Here is a 23,604-nt window from a genome sequence, read left to right on the forward strand (position 1 = left end):
ACAACAGCTGTACAAATATCTGTACATAAATCACATTCAATACTAAAGACCAATAATTTTTTTACTCAAACATGGGTTCATTTGTGTTTTATTGTAATAAAAAAAATTTGTAAACATCTTTGTTGGGAATATTAAGCTCTATGAAACAATACAGATTTTTAAATCATACATTTTAAAAACATGGAAAAAACAAGACTTTAACCTGCATATGGCTGCATTTTAATACAATGAGCTGCTTTCTCGAAACCAGTTCAAGCCTAATACAGATTGAAATGTATTGGACTTGAACGGTTCTGAGAAAAGTGCTTATCCTGAAGCATCAATCAAATTCTGCTAGAGTCTACCGTGTCCATGGCCGTTACCAGAGATGCAGAACCACAGCATCCTCCATCTTCCTCCATCCCCAAACGGACTTCCCGCCTGGGGTTCAGTTGCGGCCAGCCATATTCCAGGCCCCTAAATGTGTGAATTCAATTAGTTGTGTGGTATTTGCTCTCAAACATCACGTGACAAACCAGTATGAGAAAAGAGCAATCTATTCAAATTAAGTTTTATTGAAGCACTCCCTTCATTTGACAAGTCATATAAAATGCCTTTGAAAACACTGAGCGACGTTATCTAGAGGGAAACTCCACAGACATCCACAGCACTCAACATACAGGTCGCACTTACACCATCACTCATGTTTTCCCCCCTCAGTGTCCACTGAAGATGTCATCCACATCAAAGTTCACACTTACAGGTCAAGTTACAAGGAAATAAAGCACACACACCATACAGCATTCAGATGGGATTATAGAAGCAAGACAAATTATGCATCATCACAACATTCCACTAACTATATAAGCACATTGTCAGTATACTAAAGGAGAAAAGCAAAACGGGGGATCTAGGGATACCAAAAAAAAAAAATCCATGAGGTACATGTACTAAATGTCCATCAATTTGGGCTCAATTAAGGGGGAAGCTGGGAAGTATCAGCAGCTCTCATTCACACGCTCACCAAACCCACCCACTGCAGTCACATTTCGGCTCGTTCATCGCACTCGCAAGTCTTTTCGTTCGTGCGCTCCACACTTTCTTCGCTCACTCGCAGCCTTCTCACTCTTCGCCATCATCACCAATCGCACTCAAGGGTTGTTTAAAAAAACGTCACTTTCTGCGCACTTGTTGTCTTAAAAAGTGGATTAAAAAAAGGAGACACCCACCGTGTCGAGCCGTGCGATGAGAGCATATAGACATGGGAGGAAGGTGACATAATGACCTCAGCCACACTGTGCTGCCATAGAGGGCGCTCTTCCCAGGCAAACCCCACAGATGTCAACTGCAGAAGAGATTTTGATGAAGGCTTTGTTTTAAAGGGTTTCCATAAAACTGGACTGAAATAAAGCTGAACTTATAACATGTTCAGGTTTCAACCAGATTCTTTCCAATGCAAGTTTGTTTTTTGTTTTTTTTGTCCCATGTAATGATAAATGTACTTAAAATATGATGCAATTCTCATGCGTTTTCAGATATCCACAGATTGAACAACATGCATTATAAGAATCCAGTTGAAATGCTTCATTTGCATCGATCAAGACAATACAACATTGGGGGGGGGGGGGGAACAACACCAAAGGATGGTACATTAACGTAGCACCCTGGTTAACATCTCACTCCAAACACTAACTCAAATCTCATTCAGTGTACAAAACATTCTTTTTTTTTTTTTTTGTCCCCAGATTCCCTTTTCACCCATCCCCAATCCCAAACACACGTGATCATTTAAGTCTCTCGGAAAATACTTACCAAACACACTAGAAATACCAACACTTCAAACACAAACCGGCTTACATACCCCACCCTGACGACTTTGACTCCATACTAGAGCCAAAGCTGGAGTTAAACCCACTACCGCTAGAGTTAGAGCCGGAGCCCCAGCCGAGAGCGGCTGAGCTGCTGCCGTAGTTGCTGTTGCCCGAGCTGTATGTTTGGGTCTGGTCCCGAGTGGAACTCGTGCCGCTTGTGCTCGTGCCAGATGTTGTCGACTGACCCTGCTGCGCTAACATTCCCATCATACCCCAACTGCTCTGCAGGGCGGCCTGGGCGGCAGCCATCATGGCTGGGTTGAGGTTGAAATTGCCGAAATTTCCCAAGCTGCTGGAGCTACCCCCCATGGCGCTACGGTTGCCTCCAAAACCCTGACCTCCGAACCCGTTTCCAAAGCGCCCTGCCCGCTCCATCATCTGCCTAGTGTTGTTGTGCTTTGGCTCAGCGTTGGAGATGTGCACGCTAACGCCCTTGATGATCAGATCTTCTCCGCAAAGGGAGGCAGCAACCTGGGGAAACATAAAATCTTAATTATGCATGAACAGCTGATTTTTCCATCCAGAGTAGATTATTAACCCTTGTGTTGTGTTCGGATTCCTGTTATACTTGTGATGTTGGATTCAATCTTTTTGTCAACTTGTTTTCTTTCATTTAGGACTAGTTTTGTGTTTCTATGTGCATCTGATTAACCGTAGGCCTCATTTATCTGAGAGTAGGTACCACGTTTTTGAGTGAAAAAAATTTATGAATAATTTTCACAATACTGAAAAAAAAATTATAAAGATTTGCACTGTTTATCACACTAGTGTGCTTTAATGTTTAATCAGGAAGTTTGTTTTGAAAGGCTTTTATTTTGTACAAAATTGCACAAAGTCAAACTTGTCAAAAATGGCCGGCCATTGAAAGTGAATGCGGAAGAATGAAAGTAAGAGAAACAACTAGTGTTCAGGAGTATGTTGTGAAGATCGCTCCTCTTCAGTTGTTGCAAGGTTTTCAGCTTGTTCAGTGATGTTTTCCTCTTCCAATATACAGTATCTCACAGAAGTGAGTACACCCCTCACATTTTTGTAAATATTTTATTATATCTTTTCATGTGACAACACTGAAGAAATGACACTTTGCTAAAATGTAAAGTAGTGAGTGTACAGCTTGTATAACAGTGTAAATTTGCTGTCCCCTCAAAATAACTCAACACACAGCCATTAATGTCTAAACCGCTGGCCACAAAAGGGAGTACACCCCTAAGTGAAAATGTCCAAATTGGGCCCAATTAGCCATTTTCTCTCCCCGGTGTCATGTGACTCGTTAGTGTTACAAGGTCCCAGGTGTGAATGGGAAGCAGGTGTGTTAAATTTGGTGTTATCACTCTCACTCTCTCATACTGGTCACTGGAAGTTCAACATGGCACCTCGTGGCAAAGAACTCTCTGAGGATCTGAAAAAAAGAATTGCTGCGCTACATAAAGATGGCGTAGGCTATAAGAAGATTGCCAAGACCCTGAAACTGAGCTGCAGCATGGTGGCCAAGACCATACAGAGGTTTAACAGGACAGGTTCCACTCAGAACAGGCCTCGCAATGATCGACAAAATAAGTTGAGTACACGTGCTCAGCATCATATTCAGAGGTTGTGTTTGGGAAATAGACGTATGAGTGCTGCCAGCATTGCTGCAGAGGTTGAAGGGGTCGGGGGTCAGCCTGTCAGTGCTCAGACCATACGCCGCACACTGCATCAAATTGGTCTGCATGGCTGTCGTCCCAGAAGGAAGCCTCTTCTAAAGATGATGCACAAGAAAGCCCGCAAACAGTTTGCTGAAGACAAGCAGACTAAGGACATGGATTACTGGAACCATGTCCTGTGGTCTGATGAGACCAAGATAAACTTATTTGGTTCAGATGGTGTCAAGCGTGTGTGGCGGCAACCAGGTGTGGAGTACAAAGACAAGCGTGTCTTGCCTACAGTAAAGCATGGTAGGGCTGCAACAAACGATCATTTTGATAATCTATTAATCGACTAATCGTCGATTATTCCACTGATTAATCAGTAGACTTTGATTATTCAGCTTTTGCAATTAGTTAAAATATTAAGTTATACATATTCTAACATAAATAAAGGTCACTTCAGCTTTAGAAAAGCATATTATGTAATTACAATTATTATACAATTAACTGGTAACACTTCACAATAAGGTTCATTGGTTAACATTACTTAACATGAACTAAGAATGAACAATACTTCTACAGCAATTATTAATCTTGGTTAATGTTAATTTCAGCATTTACTAATGCATTTATAAAAATCACAAGTTGTGTTTTTTTAACATTGGTAAATGCACTGTGAACTAACATGAACAAACAATAAATAACTGTATTTTTATTAACCAACATTAGCAAAGATTAATACATTACAATAAGGTATCATTTGTTAACATTAGTTAAAGTGTTACCAATTCATTATACAAATAGATGTATTTGGCACACAAAATGAGATGACAGACAGAGACACTCTCTCACCATTTAATTAGCTACATGGAAAAGTAACACATTATTCTGCCTAACATCTCCTTTTGTAAGTGATAAGAATCAAAATAAAGGTAAGTGATGAGATGCTTTGGATAAACTATTTTATTCAAAACATAATGTCTTAAAATAGCCTACCTTATAGGGTTATGATAACCAAAACAGTCCTGAACTAGATCAAGCTTTGATCTCTGTAAAACAAACTATCACTTTAATTAAATATTTTTTTCCCCACTAATAAAAACATTTTATCATTAGCTAGCTCCACACTGGAGAGCTGCTTTATTTCAGAAAATCAAGATGTAATTCTAATCGAAAGCGACACTGACTCTGGTTTTTCATACCTTTAATACCGTAAAGATGCTTGATTTAAAGCTATTGCATAAAGTACTATATAAATAAACATGATGTGAACGGACTTTACTTGAGTACTGAACTGCAGAGCTCATGCAAACATCCACATCGTTGTAATCACATGCATTTTTAACTGCTGCTTTCACACTGCTGTCAGTTTTTGTTGTGTTTATTTTGTTACTGAGAGGAAAGTGCGCAATATATTTTTACATATTTATCAAACGCCGCTCAGGTTTGGGTGTGTCTTCTTCTCTTGAATTGCATCCAGGAGGGCTGAATTACATTCTTGCGCTACAGCGCCACACTGCTCGAACCGCAGTATTGCAGGCTCTTGCATTAGGTCATGTGAGATCAAACGATTACTCGACAACAAAAATATTTGTCGACAATTTCGACTAATCGTTTCAGCCCTAAAGCATGGTGGTGGGAGTGTCATGGTCTGGGGCTGCATGAGTGCTGCCGTCACTGGGGAGCTATAGTTCGAGGGAACCATGAATTCTAACATGTACTGTGACATACTGAAGCGGAGCTTGATCCCCTCCCTTCTATTCCAACATGATAATGACCCCAAACACACCTCCAAGACGACCACTGCCTTGCTAAAGAAGCTGAGGGTAAAGGTGATGGACTGGCCAAGCATGTCTCCAGACCTAAACCCTATTGAGCATCTGTGGGGCATCCTCAAATGGAAGGTGGAGGAGTGCAAGGTCTCTAACATCCACCAGCTCCGTGATGTCGTCATGGAGGAGTGGAAGAGGACTCCAGTGGCAACCTGTGAAGCTCTGGTGAACTCCATGCCCAAGAGGGTTAAGGCAGTGCTGGAAAATAATGATGGCCAATGTTCCCTCTAAGCTCACCGCAGCCGCGCAGAGAAATAATGTGCTGCGCACACGCTAAAATGAGTTGGGAAACCCATTTGATTGCACTCTAGTTAAAACGAAAAAATTGCAATGCTCGGGTAAACCGCTATAGAGCTGGTGCCGCTATAGCGTTAGAACCGGTGAATGCGGTGTACAAGTTTCATAGAAAGAGAATGGTGTGCGCCGAATGAGTCGCTGTAGAAACCGAATACTTCAATGGTTGCGGATGAAATAGTTCAAATCGAGAGGCAACGCAAACACCGTGACATGTGAAATAAAACATCCTCATGTATTAAAGAAGAGTGGCTTGATTAACGTTAAGTGCTGGAAATAGCGGATGATTAACAGAACGGTAACAAAACGCTGAGACATTTACAGTCACACACAGGTGTATTGTGCAAACTGTACTTCTTAGCGATGTTTAGATAACTATATAAGAATTCACTTTTTTTTTTTATATTTAACTTACAGATCTCAGTTTAAATGCTTCAGTTTGTTTTCTATTCTCTTTTGTCAGTTTAAATGCTTCAGTTGTTTTGATATATTATATTATGTTCAGCCTATATTATAAACCTAATAAATAATTGACCTTGTTTTTTAATCGAGTCACTTATGCTCATCAAGGCTGTATTTATTTGATCAAAATACAGAAAAATAAAACCAGTAATATTGTGAACTCTTAGGCTATTGCAATTTCTAATATTGGTTTTCTATTTTAATATATTTTAAAATATAGTGTATTCCTGTAAAGCAAAGCTGCATTTTCAGCATCATTACTCCACTCTTCAGTCTTCAGTGTCACATGATCCTTCAGAAATCATTCTAATATTCTGATTTATTATCAGTGTTGTGCTGCTTAATATTTTTTGGAACATTTTTTTCTTTGGTTCTTTGATTAGGCTAATAAAAAGTTAAAAAGAACAGCATTAATTAAAAATATAAATATTTTCTAACAATATAAGTCTTTGTTATCGCTCTTCATCCATTTAACACATCCTTGCTGAATAAAAGTATTAATAAAAAATAAAAACATAAATAAGAAAGAAAAAATTGACTGACCCCAAACTTTTGAATAGTAGTGTATACTGTAACACAAAATTTCTATTTTGAATAACTGTTCTTTTTAACTTTTTATTTCTCAAAGAATCCTGAAAAGTATCACAGGTCCCAAAAAATATTAAGCAGCACAACTTTTTCCAACATTTATTATAAATTAGCATATTAGAATGATTTCTGAAAATTCAACTTTGCTTCACAGGAATAAATTATATGTTAAAGTATATTCAAATAGAAAACTTTTATTTAAAATTGCAATAATATTTCACAATATTATTTTGTGAAATAATATTCAGTATTTTTTATCAAATATATACAGCCTTGATGAGCCTCAGAAACTTCTTTAAAAAAAATGTACTGACCCCAAACTTTTGAACGGCAGTGTATTGTACTGTAAAAATGTTTTCTCAGGTAACCTAAAATGTACATCATTTAGTTACATCAAGGGTCAAATCAAATATAAATAGCACATTAAAGTTAAAAGTTACACACTTTTTTGTGCGCGCGCTGTACAGGTCTGGTATAAAGAATGTTTTTGCTCAGGTGGCTGAAATGTCCGCCCAATAGAGAAAAGTTTTGCTCAGCAAGAAAAAAAATTAGAGGGAACATTGATGGTGGCCACACAAAATATTGACACTTTGGGCCCAATTTGGACATTTTCACTTAGGGGTGTACTCACTTCTGTGGCCAGCGGTTTAGACATTAATGGCTGTGTGTTGAGTTATTTTGAGGGGACAGTAAATTTACACACAGTTATTCAACTTTACATTATAGCAAAGTGTCATTTCTTCAGTGTTGTCACATGAAAAGATAAAATAAAATATTTACAAAAATGTGAGGGGTGTACTCACTTCTGTGAGACACTGTATCTTGCAATGCATCTTCACTGTAAGATTCATCTTCAGTTGTCTCTTCTTCACTATTTTCTTGATCAGTAATATGATCAAGAATCTCTTGTAAAGACAGCTTCTTTGCCATTGCGCTAACACTAGCCGGGTTTCCATCACCCTATTTTAATGCGCATTTTGAAGTATTGTATGAAAAATGAGTGATGGAAACACAAAATTTTTAAGAAAAACCCCTTAATTCACAAAAAAAGTTTTTAAGCTCACTTGAGGTGGTTTTTGACTTGTGCGAAAAAGGGTTGATGCGAATAATGGGAGATGGAAATGCATTTTGCGAATAAATTCGTCCAAGCGCATCAAACAAGTCATGTGACTTTGTGCTATGAGACGGCAAAACCTGACTAACCAGCAGACCGATGTCATTCCACAACATCTGAAATGTTGTTATGGTCATTCTCAAATGCCCGAGCAAAGTCTGTCCAAGTATTTCTCTAATTACCTCCAAGAAATGTCTTGACATGACTGCATTCCCAAACAGCAGCATCCACCTCTGAAAGCAATGACCGCATTCATTGTGTTTCATCTGCTCGCTCTGAGGTACAAATAATTTATTATAAATTAAAATTATTATATTCTTCTAGGTTTCTTAGTGATTTATAGTGCAGGTTTATCAGGAAGTGACGATTTTGTTCTCTTTGACTCGTATGGAAACGGTGCTTGTTCACAAATGTTTTATGCGATATTCCAGTTTTGCGCATAAGTTAAATTCACAACTTTGTATGGAAATCCGGTTTGACTGAATGACAAGCAAGGGTGATAGCGAATATAAATGATAGCGTGAGTATACATGCATCCACGCACGCACTGGTCCAAGGCCTTTATGTTTGCATGCACAACAAGCTCCTGAACACTAGTTGTTTCTCTTACTTTCATTCTTCCCCATTCACTTTCAATGGCCGACCATTTTTGACAAGTGTGAATTTGTGCAATTTTGTACAAAATAAAAACCTTTCAAAACAAACTTCCTGATTGAACATTAAAGCACACTCGTGTGATAAACAAATTTTCATAATATTTTATCTCACATTGTGCAAATTATTCATAAAAAATGCTTTTTTCACAAAGAGGTGCCTACTTTCAGATAAATGAGGCCTACGGTTAATCAGATGCACATAGAAACACAAAACCAGTCCTAAATGAAAGAAAATAAGTTAACAAAAAGATTTAATCCAATCTTTGGTGATAATATAGCATAATGAGTGATTTATAAGCAATTGTTTGAGGCCGGGTCATTTTTGTCCAGGAACACAAGCGTAACAACTAACAAGGTGAAAAATCTCCCCGAAAATGATAAATAAAAATAAATAAATTGAGAAGTAGTTATACCCTATGTGAACAAAGTCACTAAATTTCAGTCCAATGCGATAACATTAACTAGTATTTTCAACAATAAATTTAAACAATAAATTCCTGAAAGCTGCAAATTTAAAGGCAAATTCTCGTATCAAGACCACAAACAAGACCTTTAATTGAGCATATTCAAGCATATTTAAAAAGTAAATGAAACTTGTCATATTGGCTGTATCCTGCATTAAAGCATGCAAATTTTTATTTAATTTTTGTTAAGAAAAGAACTTCCATTGTCAATTTGTTGCAGTTGTTTTTTTATTGTGAACAGGGTTTTATTCCTGGTTTATCACCTTAAAATTGATGTGAAAACAACAATAGCTTACCTGGTCATCTGCAAAGGTGACGAAAGCGAATGCTCTGAAGGGTTTAGGAATGAAAACATCTGTGACCTCCCCATACTGCATGAAGAACTGACGCAGCTCATCAGCGGTCATGTCCTCCGTGCAACGGCCCACAAACACTTTCCTGCTCCTCATTGGTTCATCTGGACCTTGCTGTTAAATATTCAGACAGATCACTCAGTTTAGCACCCCAAAAAGAGAAAACCTGACATTTCTTTCATAAATGGCCAACTGATTTAAAGTATCATATATAATTTATCATATAAACTACTGATCAAAAGTTTGAGGTCAGTAAGACTTTATTTTTATTCAGCTAGGATGCATTAAACTAATCAAAAGTAACAAAAACACATTTATAATGTTACAAAACTACATTTTGAAATTATCATGGTTTCCAAAAGCAATATTGAGCAGCGCAACCGTTGATAATAAATTACTAAAAATAAGAAATGATTCTTGAGCATCGAATCAGCATATTAGATTGATTTCTAATAGGGATTTTTTTCAGATCCGATCCAAAAAATTCAGATACCGATCCGAGCACTGTTTTTTATTTTATTTTTTATAATCAATGTAGAATTTCTATACCTCAGTGTGTTGACCTGATCATCACTGTTTTGTGTTAAACACAATCTACTAAATATAGATAAATATAGATACCATAAATATTAAAACTTCATTTTAAACAAAAAAAGAAAAAGAAAAAATATATAATCAATCTATGACAAAAATACTATTATAAACTAGGTTAGCGGATAATTTAGCAGCAAAAGTTATTCTAGAAAAATCATGAGTTCACAATAATTTGATAAAATCTAAACATTTAGTGAAATAACATTATTTAGTGGGAAACAAATAAAAGTGAATAAGTGTAGGACTGAATCTGGTAAAATGTTACACATTGCTCTTTGTATTGTTGTAAAATACATTCAAGAAAAACAAGTAAATTTATACTATAAAATTAAAAGACATTTCTGTAATGGAGGCAGCAACATATGATAGACAGGACAGAACAAGAAAGGCTATTAATAATCTTTCATTGTGCAAAAGTATTATAATACAAAAGGCTCCAATACAGAGTGGCACAAAGCACTTATGTGCATCCCGTGCGCAGAATGATGCGCTTGAAGCAACACGCAGTCACAGCGCGCAGCATAGAAAAGTTCAAAGCAAGAGATATTGATGCACAGTGTATTAAATCTGTGCAATAGTTTACTGAGCCTTTTCTTTTAACAGTTTTAAATTTCAGTTACTGCGCTCTTGGAAAGAGTTTCATTGTTTTGACTGTAGTAACCGAACGCGGCACGCAGTTTGAATACTGAATGGAAGATGACTGACAGCCGCAGCAGCGAGAAGAGTTTACATGAACTTGACTTAAATATTCATCTCTACCTCACATTAAACTATGTAACGGCTTCAGAACACTTGGAATATAGTGCACGAAAACTTTATGGTGCTTTATAATGTTTTTGTGCCTTTCGTGGGGCTTAACAATAACACAGAATACTATACGCACAATATCGAATTTGGATCGGTCTTATCTGACCGATACCCGATCCGGCAGAAAATGACCATATCGGAGCCGATACCGATACTGACTATTGGATCGGTGTATCCCTAATTTCTAAAGGATCGTGTGACACTGAAGACTGGAGAAATGGCTGCTAACAATTCAGCTTTGCCAATACAGGAATAAATTACATTTGAAAATATAATAGGTTTTTTACATTGTAATAATATTTCACAATACTACTGTTTTACTGTAATTTTGATCAAACAAATGCAACCTTTGTAGGCATTAGAGACTTCTTTCAAAAATATATTTAAAAAAAAAATCTTACTCATACCAAACTTTTAAATGGTAGTTTAAAAAAAAAAAACACTGACCTTTGAGTTTGGTAGTTTGCAGTCACACCACCTGCCATCAATCATGTGCCGCTGTGACATCACCTTACCCTGAGACTCCCACTCTGCAAACCTCACAAACCCAAATCCTTTTGAATTTCCTGTCTTCACGTCCCGCTTGACCTAATGTAACAGAATCAAATCAAGAGCTGCGTTCATACCAGATCTAATCTGACTTCATGATTGACAGCTGAGCCCAGTTCTATTTTTAAAAGCCACATAAAAAATTAAAAACATTAGACATGGAGAAATAAATCACGGATAGCTTTCACCAAAATATGGCAGTACAAAGACAATCACAGCTGGAGTATTACATTTATGTCAGTATATCTTACCTGCACCATGATGACTTCCCCAAACGTACTGAAGTAGTCTTTCAAGTCTTGTTCTGTAGTTTTCCACGGCAGACCCAGCACAATCAGATCTGAAGTCTTCTGATCTCCTGATCTCTTGATCTTCGTTGCAGATGAAGCATCGATCTCATCCATCTTCCTCTTATTATCCGGCAGAACCGTTTCTAGAACAGAAAACTTCACTTGTTACAAGTTCACACATTCTGCAACAAAAAAAACCCCATTAAATTAAGATGAACCGGATTTTTTTTTTTTTAACAGCTAAAGATAGAAATACTGAAGAACAAATGTTTTCATCACCTAACTGTGCTCCTCAACTTTGGTTATTATGACATATAACCTCAATGTTAAAGTACAATGTTAACCACATGCCTAAAATAACCCTAAAATGCATACAAAAATTACCCCTATTCTTGACTCATGTTTCTAGGGGGAGAAGTTAGGGTTAGTAATGTTATTTCATGTTATAAAACGTGCTTTTGACAATTATTAGGAACTTTTTCATATTTATATTCTAAATTGAGACAGAGGCTTATTCGTAATGACCATACCTTTGGGGTAATTCACCACATAGACCAGGTTTCCCCAGCCGTTCTCGGGGGCGTGTAGGATTCCGTCCACAAGGCGAACTCCCCTCATGCACTGAGACACCGGACTCCGGTAACGCAGGCCACAAGCCCCTGGAAACTGAGCGGCCACCGTGGACAGCAGCACCGTGCCGTCGTCCTCCGAAGGGATCTCCATCGGCTCCTCGTTCTCCTCCTCCGCGACGCGAATGTACATCTCGGCCATCTCTCCTGAATCGAGCTGTTGGTGAATCAATGGTATAATGAGTGGCGCTTCCTTCGTGAAAGAATCAGCGTTTTTGAGCGAATCTATCTCGGTCACTTTGATTCATAAATCTGACTGTTTTCCTGTAATCAAACACTGGCAATAGCGAACCAATAGCAATCGAGTGCAGGCTGTAAAGGAGCTGTATCATTGGTTGGAAGTGCACAACAACCACGCCCCCTTCACTAAACGAGTCGGTGTTTTATGAATGAGAGTCAAAATAGCACTGATTCTCCTTCGTGAACGAAATATGTTATTGACACTCACAATTCAACTCACTGTTATTGTTAAAAAAAACATGTGTGCGTTGTGGTCAATTGTTTGGAAATGTGTTATACTTGGTAGATGTAGATATGTCGAAACGAATTTTAACATAATAATAACAACAACAACAACAACTACTATAGTAGTAGTAGCGGCGTATTTCAGTTTCGTTAAGCGAATAATTCAATGACTTGTCACCACCATGAAAATATCAAAAAGTGTCACTGAATGAATCTTTTTAGTGAACCGATAAAGGATTCGAATCGCCGAAGTGAATCAAAACCCTTCCACTAGTTGTAATGTGAGCTGGCCGTGCGCGCGACTCCAGTACTTAACGTAGCGCGTGCAAACAACTCGCGAATCCATATTGCTTAGCAACATTAAATTACGGCATCAGCAGACCACTAATAGGTCGCTATGAGGTCTAGATACACATTAATGTATGTGTTATAGTGAAACAATTCAAATAACATTACCAATAAACAACTGCTCGGGTCCAGATATTCCTTTGTTAGCGCCACCAGCAGCAGCGCTCCTCGTTCAGAAAAATGTGACTACCAGGAATGAATGAGCCACTTAACACAACTCTCAAGGAAAATGACACTCTCAACAGTGTCCGTTTCTATTTAGAATAAAGCAAAATAATGCAATATCTGTATATAATATTAAGACGATAATATTCCGTTTTGTACAACTCATGCGACACTATTTTCGTATCAAGATGGCATTACCTAAGTCATGAAGGAAATACGTCACACGTGGGCGAGCTCATTTTTACATGTGCACGGGTGGAGAAAAGGGAAAACAAACACTGTTGGTGTGAATTCATGTTTGCTTTGCTGGTGATATATATACATAAAATGTAATTAAATGGTGTTATTTCTGAACAATTTAAGTGCAACAAAGATTCCTGTGTCATTTATGCATCAGAACACTTTACTGATGAAAGCAGAAGCACCTCTCCCTGTGTAATAGTGGACTGCTCTCAGAGATATAGTGCTCCTAGTGGCAGATATGCGTAAAACATCCGTGTTATTTACTCGAGATGTCAAGTGATGGGGAAAGCAGGAGTTAAAAATACTAAAATAGTTTTTGTCTAAATGTGTCTTTTACATTTTAACAATAAAACTTCCCGTATTAGCGCCTCCTAAATGATTACATGTAAAAAACGACTTACCATGTTAAGGCAGCAATCACAGCTTTTTTTCCCCCAAATGAAATTATTTTAAGATTTTTTTATTTATTTTTTTGCTTCTCCCGTTCGCTTAATAGTAATATCGTGATATAAGCATTATTATAAAACATATAATAATGCTAATTTGACTACATTGTAAAACACCCGTTATAAAAGTCCAATATAGTAAAACACAAAATATATGATGTGGACATTAAAATGTATTGCATTGTTGGAAAATCTGATATACCTTTACATTTTTTATTGGTAATGTCTCTCTCTTTTTTTTTTTTTTAAATACAAAACATTAAAGAGTTGCAATATACATTCAATCATACTGGTTAATATCCATAGCCAAAAAAACAAACAAACAAAACGTTTCCAAATGTTGATCCTGATTGTTCAGTGCTTATATCCATCTGTGTATCAGTAAATATCTTCATCAGAGTCGTTTCATCGACTAGACGTGATCATTTTAGATTTAAGAGGTTGTTTAACCTTTTCAGGTAGTTTAAGTAGTTTTACTTCAGCGTATGAATTCTCAGTTTTAAGTTCAAATATGTTAGGTGATGATTTAACTTAGAACAGTTACCATTCCAAGAAAAAGTCAACTTTAATAAAAAGTACCCAAAGTGGTAATTGAAAATATAACTCAATTAAAGGAAACAAGACACATTTTTTGATCAATATCTTTATATATTACAAAACAATAGAAATGCTACTGATAACAATATATGTTCACAGTTGCTGTTATGATACCACACTGAAATAATGTATATAAGTTAGACATAAAATGGCATATCTTAATAAATAAAAAAAGAACATTAATCTAACAAGTCACAATGCTTGACGGTTAAAAGTCGCATCATTATGAGCATTAAGTTGGAATTTTTCTTGTGTACAGTTTTCATGGGTATGAGGCTGATGTGTGTGTTAATGTGCTGTCGCTGATCACCCTCACAAGTCTGCAGACTTTATCAGCAACAATAAAGTGATACTCAGAAACGTTTTCAACACAATTATCAATAATCAGCTAATCAAGTAGTAACACTGACAGTGTAGTGCAAAGTAGACTGTGTGTGTGTGTCTGTGTCTGTGTGCGTGTGTTTTGGAGAGCAGGTTGTGTCGCTCAGCAGGATAACAAAAAGCAGCAAAAATAAATATCAAAAGAATTTATTTTTATCAGTATATAAAAGCTCTTTTTTGTTCTTGTTGTTTTTTTTTTCATTTCACCAAGAGTCTGGGGAAAAAAGGCCTCATGGAAAGTTCAAGGAACCACTTTGTTCCACCTCATTTTCCGGAAACTTCACACCAAGGACTCCATGCTCTCAGCCTGGTTGGATTCATCTGTTACCACTATCCCAGCAATTTTGTCCATGTAGTTGAAGCAAAGTCTGAAGTCTTTACTGCTGACAAGGCTGAGCATAGCCTTGTAAAGGTAGTGATAGTGCTCCTAAAAGAGGTAGAGAGAAATAGCGAAAAAAAGGAAATAAACACAATGAAGGAAAATAACATTTTGGAACTCCAACCGTACTGCGTCAAACTTCTACACAAAACCCCAATGACCTCTCTTTAATTTAATTCATCATCAAGCAGACTTGTAACTTGCAACTTACAATTTCAGTGAAGACACCAGGCCTCATGAGGTTAATCATTTTGGCGACCTGATAGACATCCACAGCACTCTCGTTCTCCAGTTGTTGGGAAAGTGTGGTCAAAGCACAGAACATCCCGGCAGAGACGGCTCCAAACCTAAAACACACAATCCATGAGGCTCACTCTCCCTCTGGTTACATGCACTGCTACTCATGGTTCATGCACTCACTCATCATGCACGATGGTGGGACCATCCCTTGTCATGGCCTCTTCTTTGATTATGTTGATAAGCTCAAATGTGCTGCTGATGGACGCATCAGGATCTGGCCAGTTTGGGCACTGGATATGTCGGACTTCTAGAACATAGTCGTCCTGCACAGCAAAGATAAACAGTTATGCAACCAACAAGTGCAGCTAAAATGGGAAGTAAAATGGGTTGGTTGCTTTCAATTTTAAATGGTAAAGCAAAACGTTCTTTCTTTCTTTCTTTCTTTCTTTCTATCTATACATCTATACATCTATCCATCCATCTCTTTTAATGTTTTTGAAAGAAGTTTCTTAATCTCGCTAAGATTGCATTTATTTAATCTAAATGCAGTTAAAAATAGTAATACTGTGAAATTTGGAAATTCAAAATAACAGTTTTCTATTTTAATATATTAAAATGTAATTTATTCCTGTGATGCAAAGCTGAATTTTCAGCATCATTACTCCAGTCTTCAGTGTCACATGATCCTTCAGAAATCATTCTAATATGTTGAATTGGTGCTCAATAAATATTTCTTCTTATTATTAAATGTTAAAAACATTCAACATTAAAAAAAAAAAAAACCTTATAAATGTCTTTTCGGTCTCTTTTGAAAAATTTATTGGATCCTTGCACTATATATTAAATACTTACATATTTTGTAGGTTATTTACTTTCCTGCTTAATAATACTATGATTGAATTAATAAGAAAATGAAGAAATAAAATCAACAAAAATCAAAAAGAAAAACTACAAAAAAGTAAATAAATTTTTTTTTAATAATAATAAATAATTGATTTATTTATAAGATTTAATCACTTTACTTTTAATGTTACATTTGTGCATCAATTGTTAAAGTCAACATTAAACGTAAACTAACTTCATGTGAATTTTCAATTTAAGAGTGATGTTTGTGTGGTGACTGAGGTACCTGTGTGGCTTCCAGGATGAAGTCGTGGATGACGAGCTGCTCCTCATTAGACAAACAGAGTCTGTCAGTATTAATGAGGGTGACAGTGAAGGCCACGCAGTTCATGGGCTCCTCTCTGCTGGGCCAGTACACAAATTCATCCTCAGCCTATAAAAAGAAGAGAAGGGCATATCATATCATATCATATCATATCATATCATATCATATCATATCATATCATATCATATACTTATACACAGTAACACTAACATATTTAACTAATTTATAAATATTGAGCATGTTTCCACATTTAATATTTACAAATTTACAAGCAAATAGAAGTGATTTTATAATAAATGTTAAACAAATTTATTGTAAACCAAAAATGACCAATTTCCTTATAATTTGTCTTTAATAAAGGGTGCTCTTTAGACATTTTTTTAAGTTAACTCAGTATTATATAATGTAATAATTCAATTGAACTCAAATATAAGTGCCATGATAACCTGCTGGTATGAAACCATTGAGAAGGCATTAACACAAGCCGCTGAACATTTATAAAAAGAACATAAGTTATATAACGCAGTATGAATCCACTTAAAAACACATGTTCATGAGTAGCTCTTCAACGCTGTACTCACGAGGCTGAGGTTGTCTGGCAACATCACAATAACTTGAGCATTATGGTCCCAGATCATCCTCCAGAAGTCTGTGGTTGTGTGGGGCAGAGGATGCTGGGTAATGATGAACTCGTTGCTCCTGTAATAGCCCTGTGAGTGGATAAACATTGATTTCATTCTAAAAGAAAATCACAGCTAATGTTGAGACGAGCAGATAAGGAGCTGGAACGCAAGTTACACAAATAATTAATGTTCCATGCATTATTAAATATGATCAAAAATAATGTATAATGTTCCAGTAAAGTCTTGTTGCTGTACCATAATGTAGGAGGCATTGATGTAGTCTGTTCCTTTTACTCCTGGGAGGGGAGCTAGTGCAACCCGAGCCCGCTCCGCTGAGGGGCAAAACATCAATGATAAACAACTCACTATAACAGTCACAGCAAACCAAACCTTGAACTCTATCATTCATTGAGTCATTGTGTTTTAAATTGGCATTCTTTGTCACCTTCATGTTTTTTAGTCAATAATACGCACAGTAATATGTACAGATGAAGACTGTAGTCATATATCAGAAGCATATCTATTTTATACTACATAATGCAGGTCATCCTCTTGTCAACTTGTACTAGCTGTGTGCCTTTTCTTTTCTTTTAATAAAAACATTGCCAACCCTATTGGATATTTATACTGGATATTTATGTCATTTTCCCATTAAAACAAATTGGTAACAATGGTTATCAGGCAGAGTTGGCAGAGTTGTTATTGCTAACAAAATTACAAATTAAAAAAATAAAAATCAATAAAATAAGTAAATAAATTCAAATCAAGAAAAAAATAAATATTAAATGAAGAATTTTAAAAAAAAAAATTAAATGCTGTCTTGCCAACTAACTGAATTAAATAAGTACTGCTTAAATAAAATAAGTGATATTTAAATAGAAATATAAAAATGACAGAAACATAAAAACATTAACATTTAAACTAAAATTAAAATGAAGTCTGAAAATATGAAAAATATGGATAATTCAAAATATTAATAATTACTATAATAGTACATAAATAATACTAAAATACCACTGAGGATTTTTTTTTACTATGGTACACATACCTATATCTATCTATCTATCTATCTATCTTTTTTTTTTAAATGGTGCTACCACACTGTGCTACACTATATACTGAGAATACAGCAAAATCCATATTGGCAACAGCAGGATTGTTGATTTTGATATATGGGTTTGGAAGGTTTAGCGACTCACTTGGCAAGACCGACGAGGTGCGGTTCTTCTCTTTGTTGCAGTCTTTCTGGGCACTGAAACACTCAATGAGGTGAGAATTGCATTGCGTCAACAACTGGAGGAACAACAACAAGAGCGTCCACAAGGAGGAGCAGGTTAGTTGTCTAACTGAGAAAACGAACATCTCAATACAATTGCATAGAGCCACAACACAGTCATCAAGTCCAGACCTTAAACTGTTTGTCCATGCGTGTTTGTCCCATGGGGCTCGGGGTGAGAATGCTGTTGACATAACTATGGAGTTGCCAGGCAGGCACCTCGGTGTCTTTGCTAAGCACAGCTTCCATTAATGCATCATGGATAAAGATATACTGCTCCTGTAGGTCACACATGCACAGTCATTAAAACAAACAATGTTGCATTAGGTATGTGACATCTCAACATTATATTTGCAAATAAATAACAAAATACAGTTATGTTTAGAATGGCATACTGCAATTCTACTCGTACTATTTTTTTCAGTATGCAGAGTGCGAATAGTATGTAAATGTTCTATATGCTTGTCATAGCCAAATGACCTTCTACATTTGCCAACATGTGTAGTATACAATCAGAAAACACTGCATGCTGTATCCCACAATGCAATGCACTTGTATTGACCTTACATGTCCACTATAGTGAAATTAAAGCAATTTGACTGGACTGCCAAAAGTAAATAAATCTTACACAAAATGGGATTTAACAAATGCAAAATAACCATTAACTGGAAGCTACATATGCAACAGTGTTATTTTAGTATTATTAGTAAAATGAATAAATTTGAATTAAAACCTTAATGATTAGTATCATTAGCTCTTATTTTTATATTTTCAGCTTAATTCCTAATTTTAATTTAATGTTTATTCATTTTGTTATGTGCTTTGAACTTTAATCAGCCAAGGCAGCATTTCTAATTTGTATTTAATTTGTTTTTCATCTAATATTTATATTTAATTTTAAAACATTTATTTTTAATAGTTTTAGCTTTACTTCTAGTTAACAAAAGTAACCCTGATATGCAACATGCAAAAACAATGAGGTCATGTGACAAAATGCAGTGTGATACATTTGGAATTGTTTTTTAATTGCATGTTACACAGTTCCACGTAAAATTTGAACAAAGAGTCTGGAGTATATACTATATACAGCACAGTATGCAGTGAGCAGTACACTAATATCACCTCAAGAAACAGCAACAGCCAGTGATTTGAGTGTGCGTTTTGAGTATGTGGAAACAGTGTGTTAAATCAAACAGGTAATAACCTCGGTCTGGACCAAGTAGTTACGCTGAGCTCGGATGTGTTTGAGGTATCCCAGGACGCTGACAGTGCCTTTGTCCTTTATCTGCTGCAGCATGCTGTCTATGACTATGTATGTGCCTGTCCTGCCCACTCCAGCACTGCAGGACACAGAGAAAGAGATGGTTTGATAAAAATGACATCTCATTTTGTTACAAAGCAAAGAGGCTCACACTTTCAACCACTGAATATGATGTAGGGATGGGAAAGCTTGCACAGTTGGAAAGTACGACACTGGAACTGACGTGTCACATGCTAGTGGGTGGAGCTTATATTTCCATAACAGTCCGTACCTGCAGTGAACTAGAACGGGGCCTGTGCCCGGCGTGCGTGCCGCTGAAGATCGAGAGATGAATTTGAGGACTGGTAGTGCATACTCAGGTACGCCCATGTCTGGCCACTGCGTGTAATGGTACTGGACAACCAGCCGTTCATTATGCCTTCCCTTCTGACCCTGAGAAAGAAAGACAAACCAGAGGTCAAAATGCATGTCATTGCTATATAAACACGGTACAAATGCTCAAACGCACCTTTTTCAGTTTGGTGTTGCGTATGATGAAATGGCGGAGAGTGTAGTAAGCGTAAACTTTAGTACTCTTCAGAATTACCATTATGTTCCCATAAAGCTCACTGTTCTCTGATGGCCAATACTGATCACATTTCCTCTGTAAAAACAACAAAAGCATCTTCTGTTTTGCTTTTTAAAACATCAGCGTCACCATTAACAGATTAACATTAACATTCAACCAAAATGAAAATTTACTCACCCTCAGGGCATCCAAGATGTAGATGCATTTGTTTCTGCATTGAAACAGATTTGGAGAAAGTAACCATTACATAACTTGCTCACCAATGGATCCTCTGCAGTGAATGGGTGCCGTCAGAATGAGTGTCCAAAAACATCACAATAATCCACAAGTAATGACTCCAGTCCATCACTTATCACAATGTGAAGTGAAAAACTGCTTGTTTGCAAGAAACAAATCCAACATTAAGACATTTTAACTTTAAACGGCCACTTCTGGCCAAAATTTGAATCTATAATCCATAATAACACTTCCTCCAGTGAAAAAGTCAATCTCCTGTTGTGCTCTCACATCAAAATCCACCAACATATTTGTTTTCACTTTTAAACGGTGCTTAATCTGTGCATATTTCTCTCCTGATTTAGACGACCTTTTCACTGACAAAAATAAATATTATGGATAGAGGACTCTTATATTTGCAGAAAGTAATGGTTTGAAGTTGAATGGTTTGACTAGTAGTCCTGTTGATTACTTGTGGACTTTGTGATGGTTTTATCAGCTGTTTGGACTCTCATTCTGGCGGCACCCATTCACTGCAGAGGATCCATTTGGAGAACAAGTGATATAATGCTAAAAATGTCTTAAAAGTCCTGCTGAAGGAACAAACTCATCTACATCATGGATGGCCTGAGGGTGAGTAAGTTTTCAGCAATTTTGATTTTTGAGTTCTATTCCTTAGAACTATTCCTTTAAATTCTTACCTTCCACCATAGCTCTCAAATTGTTTTTATGCTAATGCATATTAAATAAACTGTGTAAGCAAGGTCTATTTTTTTTTTTTTTTTTAAATGAAGTGGTTATTAGTCACTCACCCTGCCTTTCTCCACCAAGTTGGTGATCATGACAATCACAGTGGTGTTCTGCTCCCAAATCATTCTCCAAAAGTCCTCAAACGTGGACTTGAGAGGGCCCTGAGCGGCTATATAAGCCCTGGGTCTTTTATAACCCTGAGAGGGAGAATATTTAATTACAAAACAAACATTAAAGCAACAAGCATGCACTTAGTAATAAAATACCTACGTCTACATAGTTGGCATTGATGTAATCACTGTGCTTGGAGTCTTTCCCAGACAGTTGCTGCAATTTCACTCTGCTGTGATCATCTGGATATTAAAAAGCAATAAATGATGTATCATTCAAATCAGTCTTTGAGATACGTAAACTATTTAGAAATACTAGCAGTGCAAGTAAGAGTGAAAAATGGATATTAATATCTTTTATCTTCATCGTGCATGCACTGATAGCACTTCATCACAGATAAATTCACAGTATGTTTAAGAAAGTAAATGTTCATGCTTGCCACATAATAATCAACTCACAGGCAACAATGTTGATGTATCTGTTTTTGTGCTTGTTGTCTGGGTGATTTGAATGTTCTGCAGTAATCTTCATTTCAGATGTGCAGTGTTGAACCTCCTGCAGGGAAAGTATGATTTCAAATAATTAGTTGCAGGTATTGTAATTCACAGACTACACTATGTTGAAAATAGCATACTACTATGCTACACTTCTTATTTCTGCGTACAGAGCATGTATATTATGTACAATGTACATAATTTGTGTGTGCATGGACTATATAGAAGTAAAGTGCAGTAAACAACACACCAATTCAACATCTATTTCTCATGTGACAAACTGTAAACAGTATCAGCAATTAAAAAAAGATTCAATGTGTAATTCGACTGTCAATACACCAATTTGGATTAAAAAAAAAACATCTTTAATATGATAACTGGATTTCACATGGGTTATCCTTGAGGTTGTAACAATTGTACATTTTTTTAACAGTAATGAATACTTAGATTATTTAATTCTGAATGAAGTCCTGTCAGAACTGCTTTGATGAAATTTTGTTGACCATATTATCGGTAAATTATTTAAGACTCATTTCCAAAATAATTAGTTAATTATTCCAGTAATTAGCCAAACTTTGATTAGAACTTACATAAATTGCCCCATTTGTCCAAATCATTTAATTATTGTCACATCAATGCAATTTGAAATAAATTTTATACAGCAGCATAATAATTAGCTCCCCAGTGAGCCGTAATGAAGCAGACATTAATCTGCCGTGCAGATTTCGTCTTTCAATATCTGTAAAACAAAGCACCTCTGTAACGAACTGATACCTGCTGCATTGCTGATACTGTTAAGAATCAAAGTTTTTAAGTAAATTTTCTTCAGGAGACCCAGTTCTTGCTTTTGGATGTGTCCATATTGGATTGTGATGTTTGCTGTGGGCATGAACCAGACTCAAGCTTCCCTACATTCCTGCATAGATTCCTCCAGCGAGAGGAGTGATTTTAATGAGGCTCTCCTCTTTAATTAGTCCTTTTCCCATAGCCATCTGTGCCTCTGTGCTACTGGGAGCACCGGTACATGTACAGAGCACATACACACACATTCTCACACGCTCCAACTACAAAGACCATACTCACATCAAACTCCTGAGAAAAGCCATGTTGGTTGTTGGAGTACAGCTCCATGATGCGTTTGATGAACTGCCTGACTGGCACAGCCTCCAGGTCATCTGAAACACAAACCATACATGCATCATACTACACCTGCCTATTCAAAGCCAAACATTTTGATACAAATTGTTGATAAATGCACACTAGAAACATTTTTCCCCTCATATTTAGGAATAAGGGTTTATAAAAAAAAAAAAATTATATATATATATATATATATATATATATATATATATATATATATATATATATATACACACACACACACAATAAATAAATAAACAGCATTTATTTGAAACTATGTAAAAAATCTATGAAATGTGACCCTGGACCACAAAACCAGTCTTAAGTCGCTGGGGTATATTTGTAGCAGTAGCCAAAAATACATTGTATGGGTCAAAATTCTTGATTTTTCTTTCATGCCAAAGGTCATTAGGATATTAAGTAAAGATCATGTTCCATGAAGGTATTTTGTCAATTTCATACTGCAAGTATATCAAAAATTTATTTTTGATTTTGATTAATTTTCAAATCAATTTTAATTTTGTATCTCGGCCAAATATTGTCCTATCATAACAAACCATACATCAATGGAAAGCTTATTTATGCTTATTTATGATGTACAAATCTCAGTTTCGAAAAATTTACCCTTA

The 23,604-nt window shown here is 36.3% G+C and overlaps 2 protein-coding genes across 4 annotated transcripts in view; both read right to left on the minus strand.

Annotated features, from left to right (window-relative positions):
- Positions 1 to 72: 72 nt before the first annotated feature.
- Positions 73 to 13,286, minus strand: tardbpb (TAR DNA binding protein b). Of its 2 annotated transcripts, XR_009271835.1 has the most exons (7): positions 13,026 to 13,286; positions 12,006 to 12,261; positions 11,437 to 11,618; positions 11,084 to 11,224; positions 9,179 to 9,349; positions 1,209 to 2,321; positions 73 to 456 (listed from the first exon to the last, which is right to left on the minus strand). XR_009271835.1 is itself a non-coding variant. In XM_058780121.1 (6 exons), exons 2-6 carry the CDS (start codon positions 12,244 to 12,246, stop codon positions 1,833 to 1,835), a joined length of 1,224 nt encoding a protein of 407 aa, XP_058636104.1. In that variant the 5' UTR covers positions 12,247 to 12,261; positions 13,026 to 13,286; the 3' UTR covers positions 534 to 1,832. The 2 variants fall into 2 exon arrangements, 1 of the variants encoding a protein (XP_058636104.1); XM_058780121.1 differs by lacking the exon at positions 73 to 456 and having other exon boundaries at positions 534 to 2,321.
- A 1,103-nt stretch (positions 13,287 to 14,389) lies between these two features.
- The window catches only part of ca16b (carbonic anhydrase XVI b), a 79,149-nt gene continuing 69,934 nt past the window's right edge, over positions 14,390 to 23,604 (minus strand). For both annotated transcript variants that reach the window (XM_058779911.1, XM_058779910.1), the window contains exons 15-29: positions 22,919 to 23,010; positions 21,800 to 21,896; positions 21,501 to 21,583; positions 21,293 to 21,427; positions 20,205 to 20,339; positions 19,968 to 20,128; positions 19,640 to 19,775; positions 18,568 to 18,714; positions 18,359 to 18,452; positions 17,415 to 17,491; positions 17,118 to 17,246; positions 16,498 to 16,644; positions 15,549 to 15,691; positions 15,340 to 15,475; positions 14,390 to 15,176 (exon numbers count right to left, since the gene is read on the minus strand). In XM_058779911.1, the coding sequence (XP_058635894.1) occupies positions 15,030 to 15,176; positions 15,340 to 15,475; positions 15,549 to 15,691; positions 16,498 to 16,644; positions 17,118 to 17,246; positions 17,415 to 17,491; positions 18,359 to 18,452; positions 18,568 to 18,714; positions 19,640 to 19,775; positions 19,968 to 20,128; positions 20,205 to 20,339; positions 21,293 to 21,427; positions 21,501 to 21,583; positions 21,800 to 21,896; positions 22,919 to 23,010 (1,859 nt within the window). In that variant the 3' untranslated portion in view covers positions 14,390 to 15,029. The remainder of the gene's footprint in view (positions 15,177 to 15,339; positions 15,476 to 15,548; positions 15,692 to 16,497; positions 16,645 to 17,117; positions 17,247 to 17,414; positions 17,492 to 18,358; positions 18,453 to 18,567; positions 18,715 to 19,639; positions 19,776 to 19,967; positions 20,129 to 20,204; positions 20,340 to 21,292; positions 21,428 to 21,500; positions 21,584 to 21,799; positions 21,897 to 22,918; positions 23,011 to 23,604) is intronic.

This window comes from Onychostoma macrolepis, chromosome 06 (genome assembly GCF_012432095.1).
Source record: "Onychostoma macrolepis isolate SWU-2019 chromosome 06, ASM1243209v1, whole genome shotgun sequence".
Lineage (NCBI taxonomy): Eukaryota > Metazoa > Chordata > Actinopteri > Cypriniformes > Cyprinidae > Onychostoma > Onychostoma macrolepis.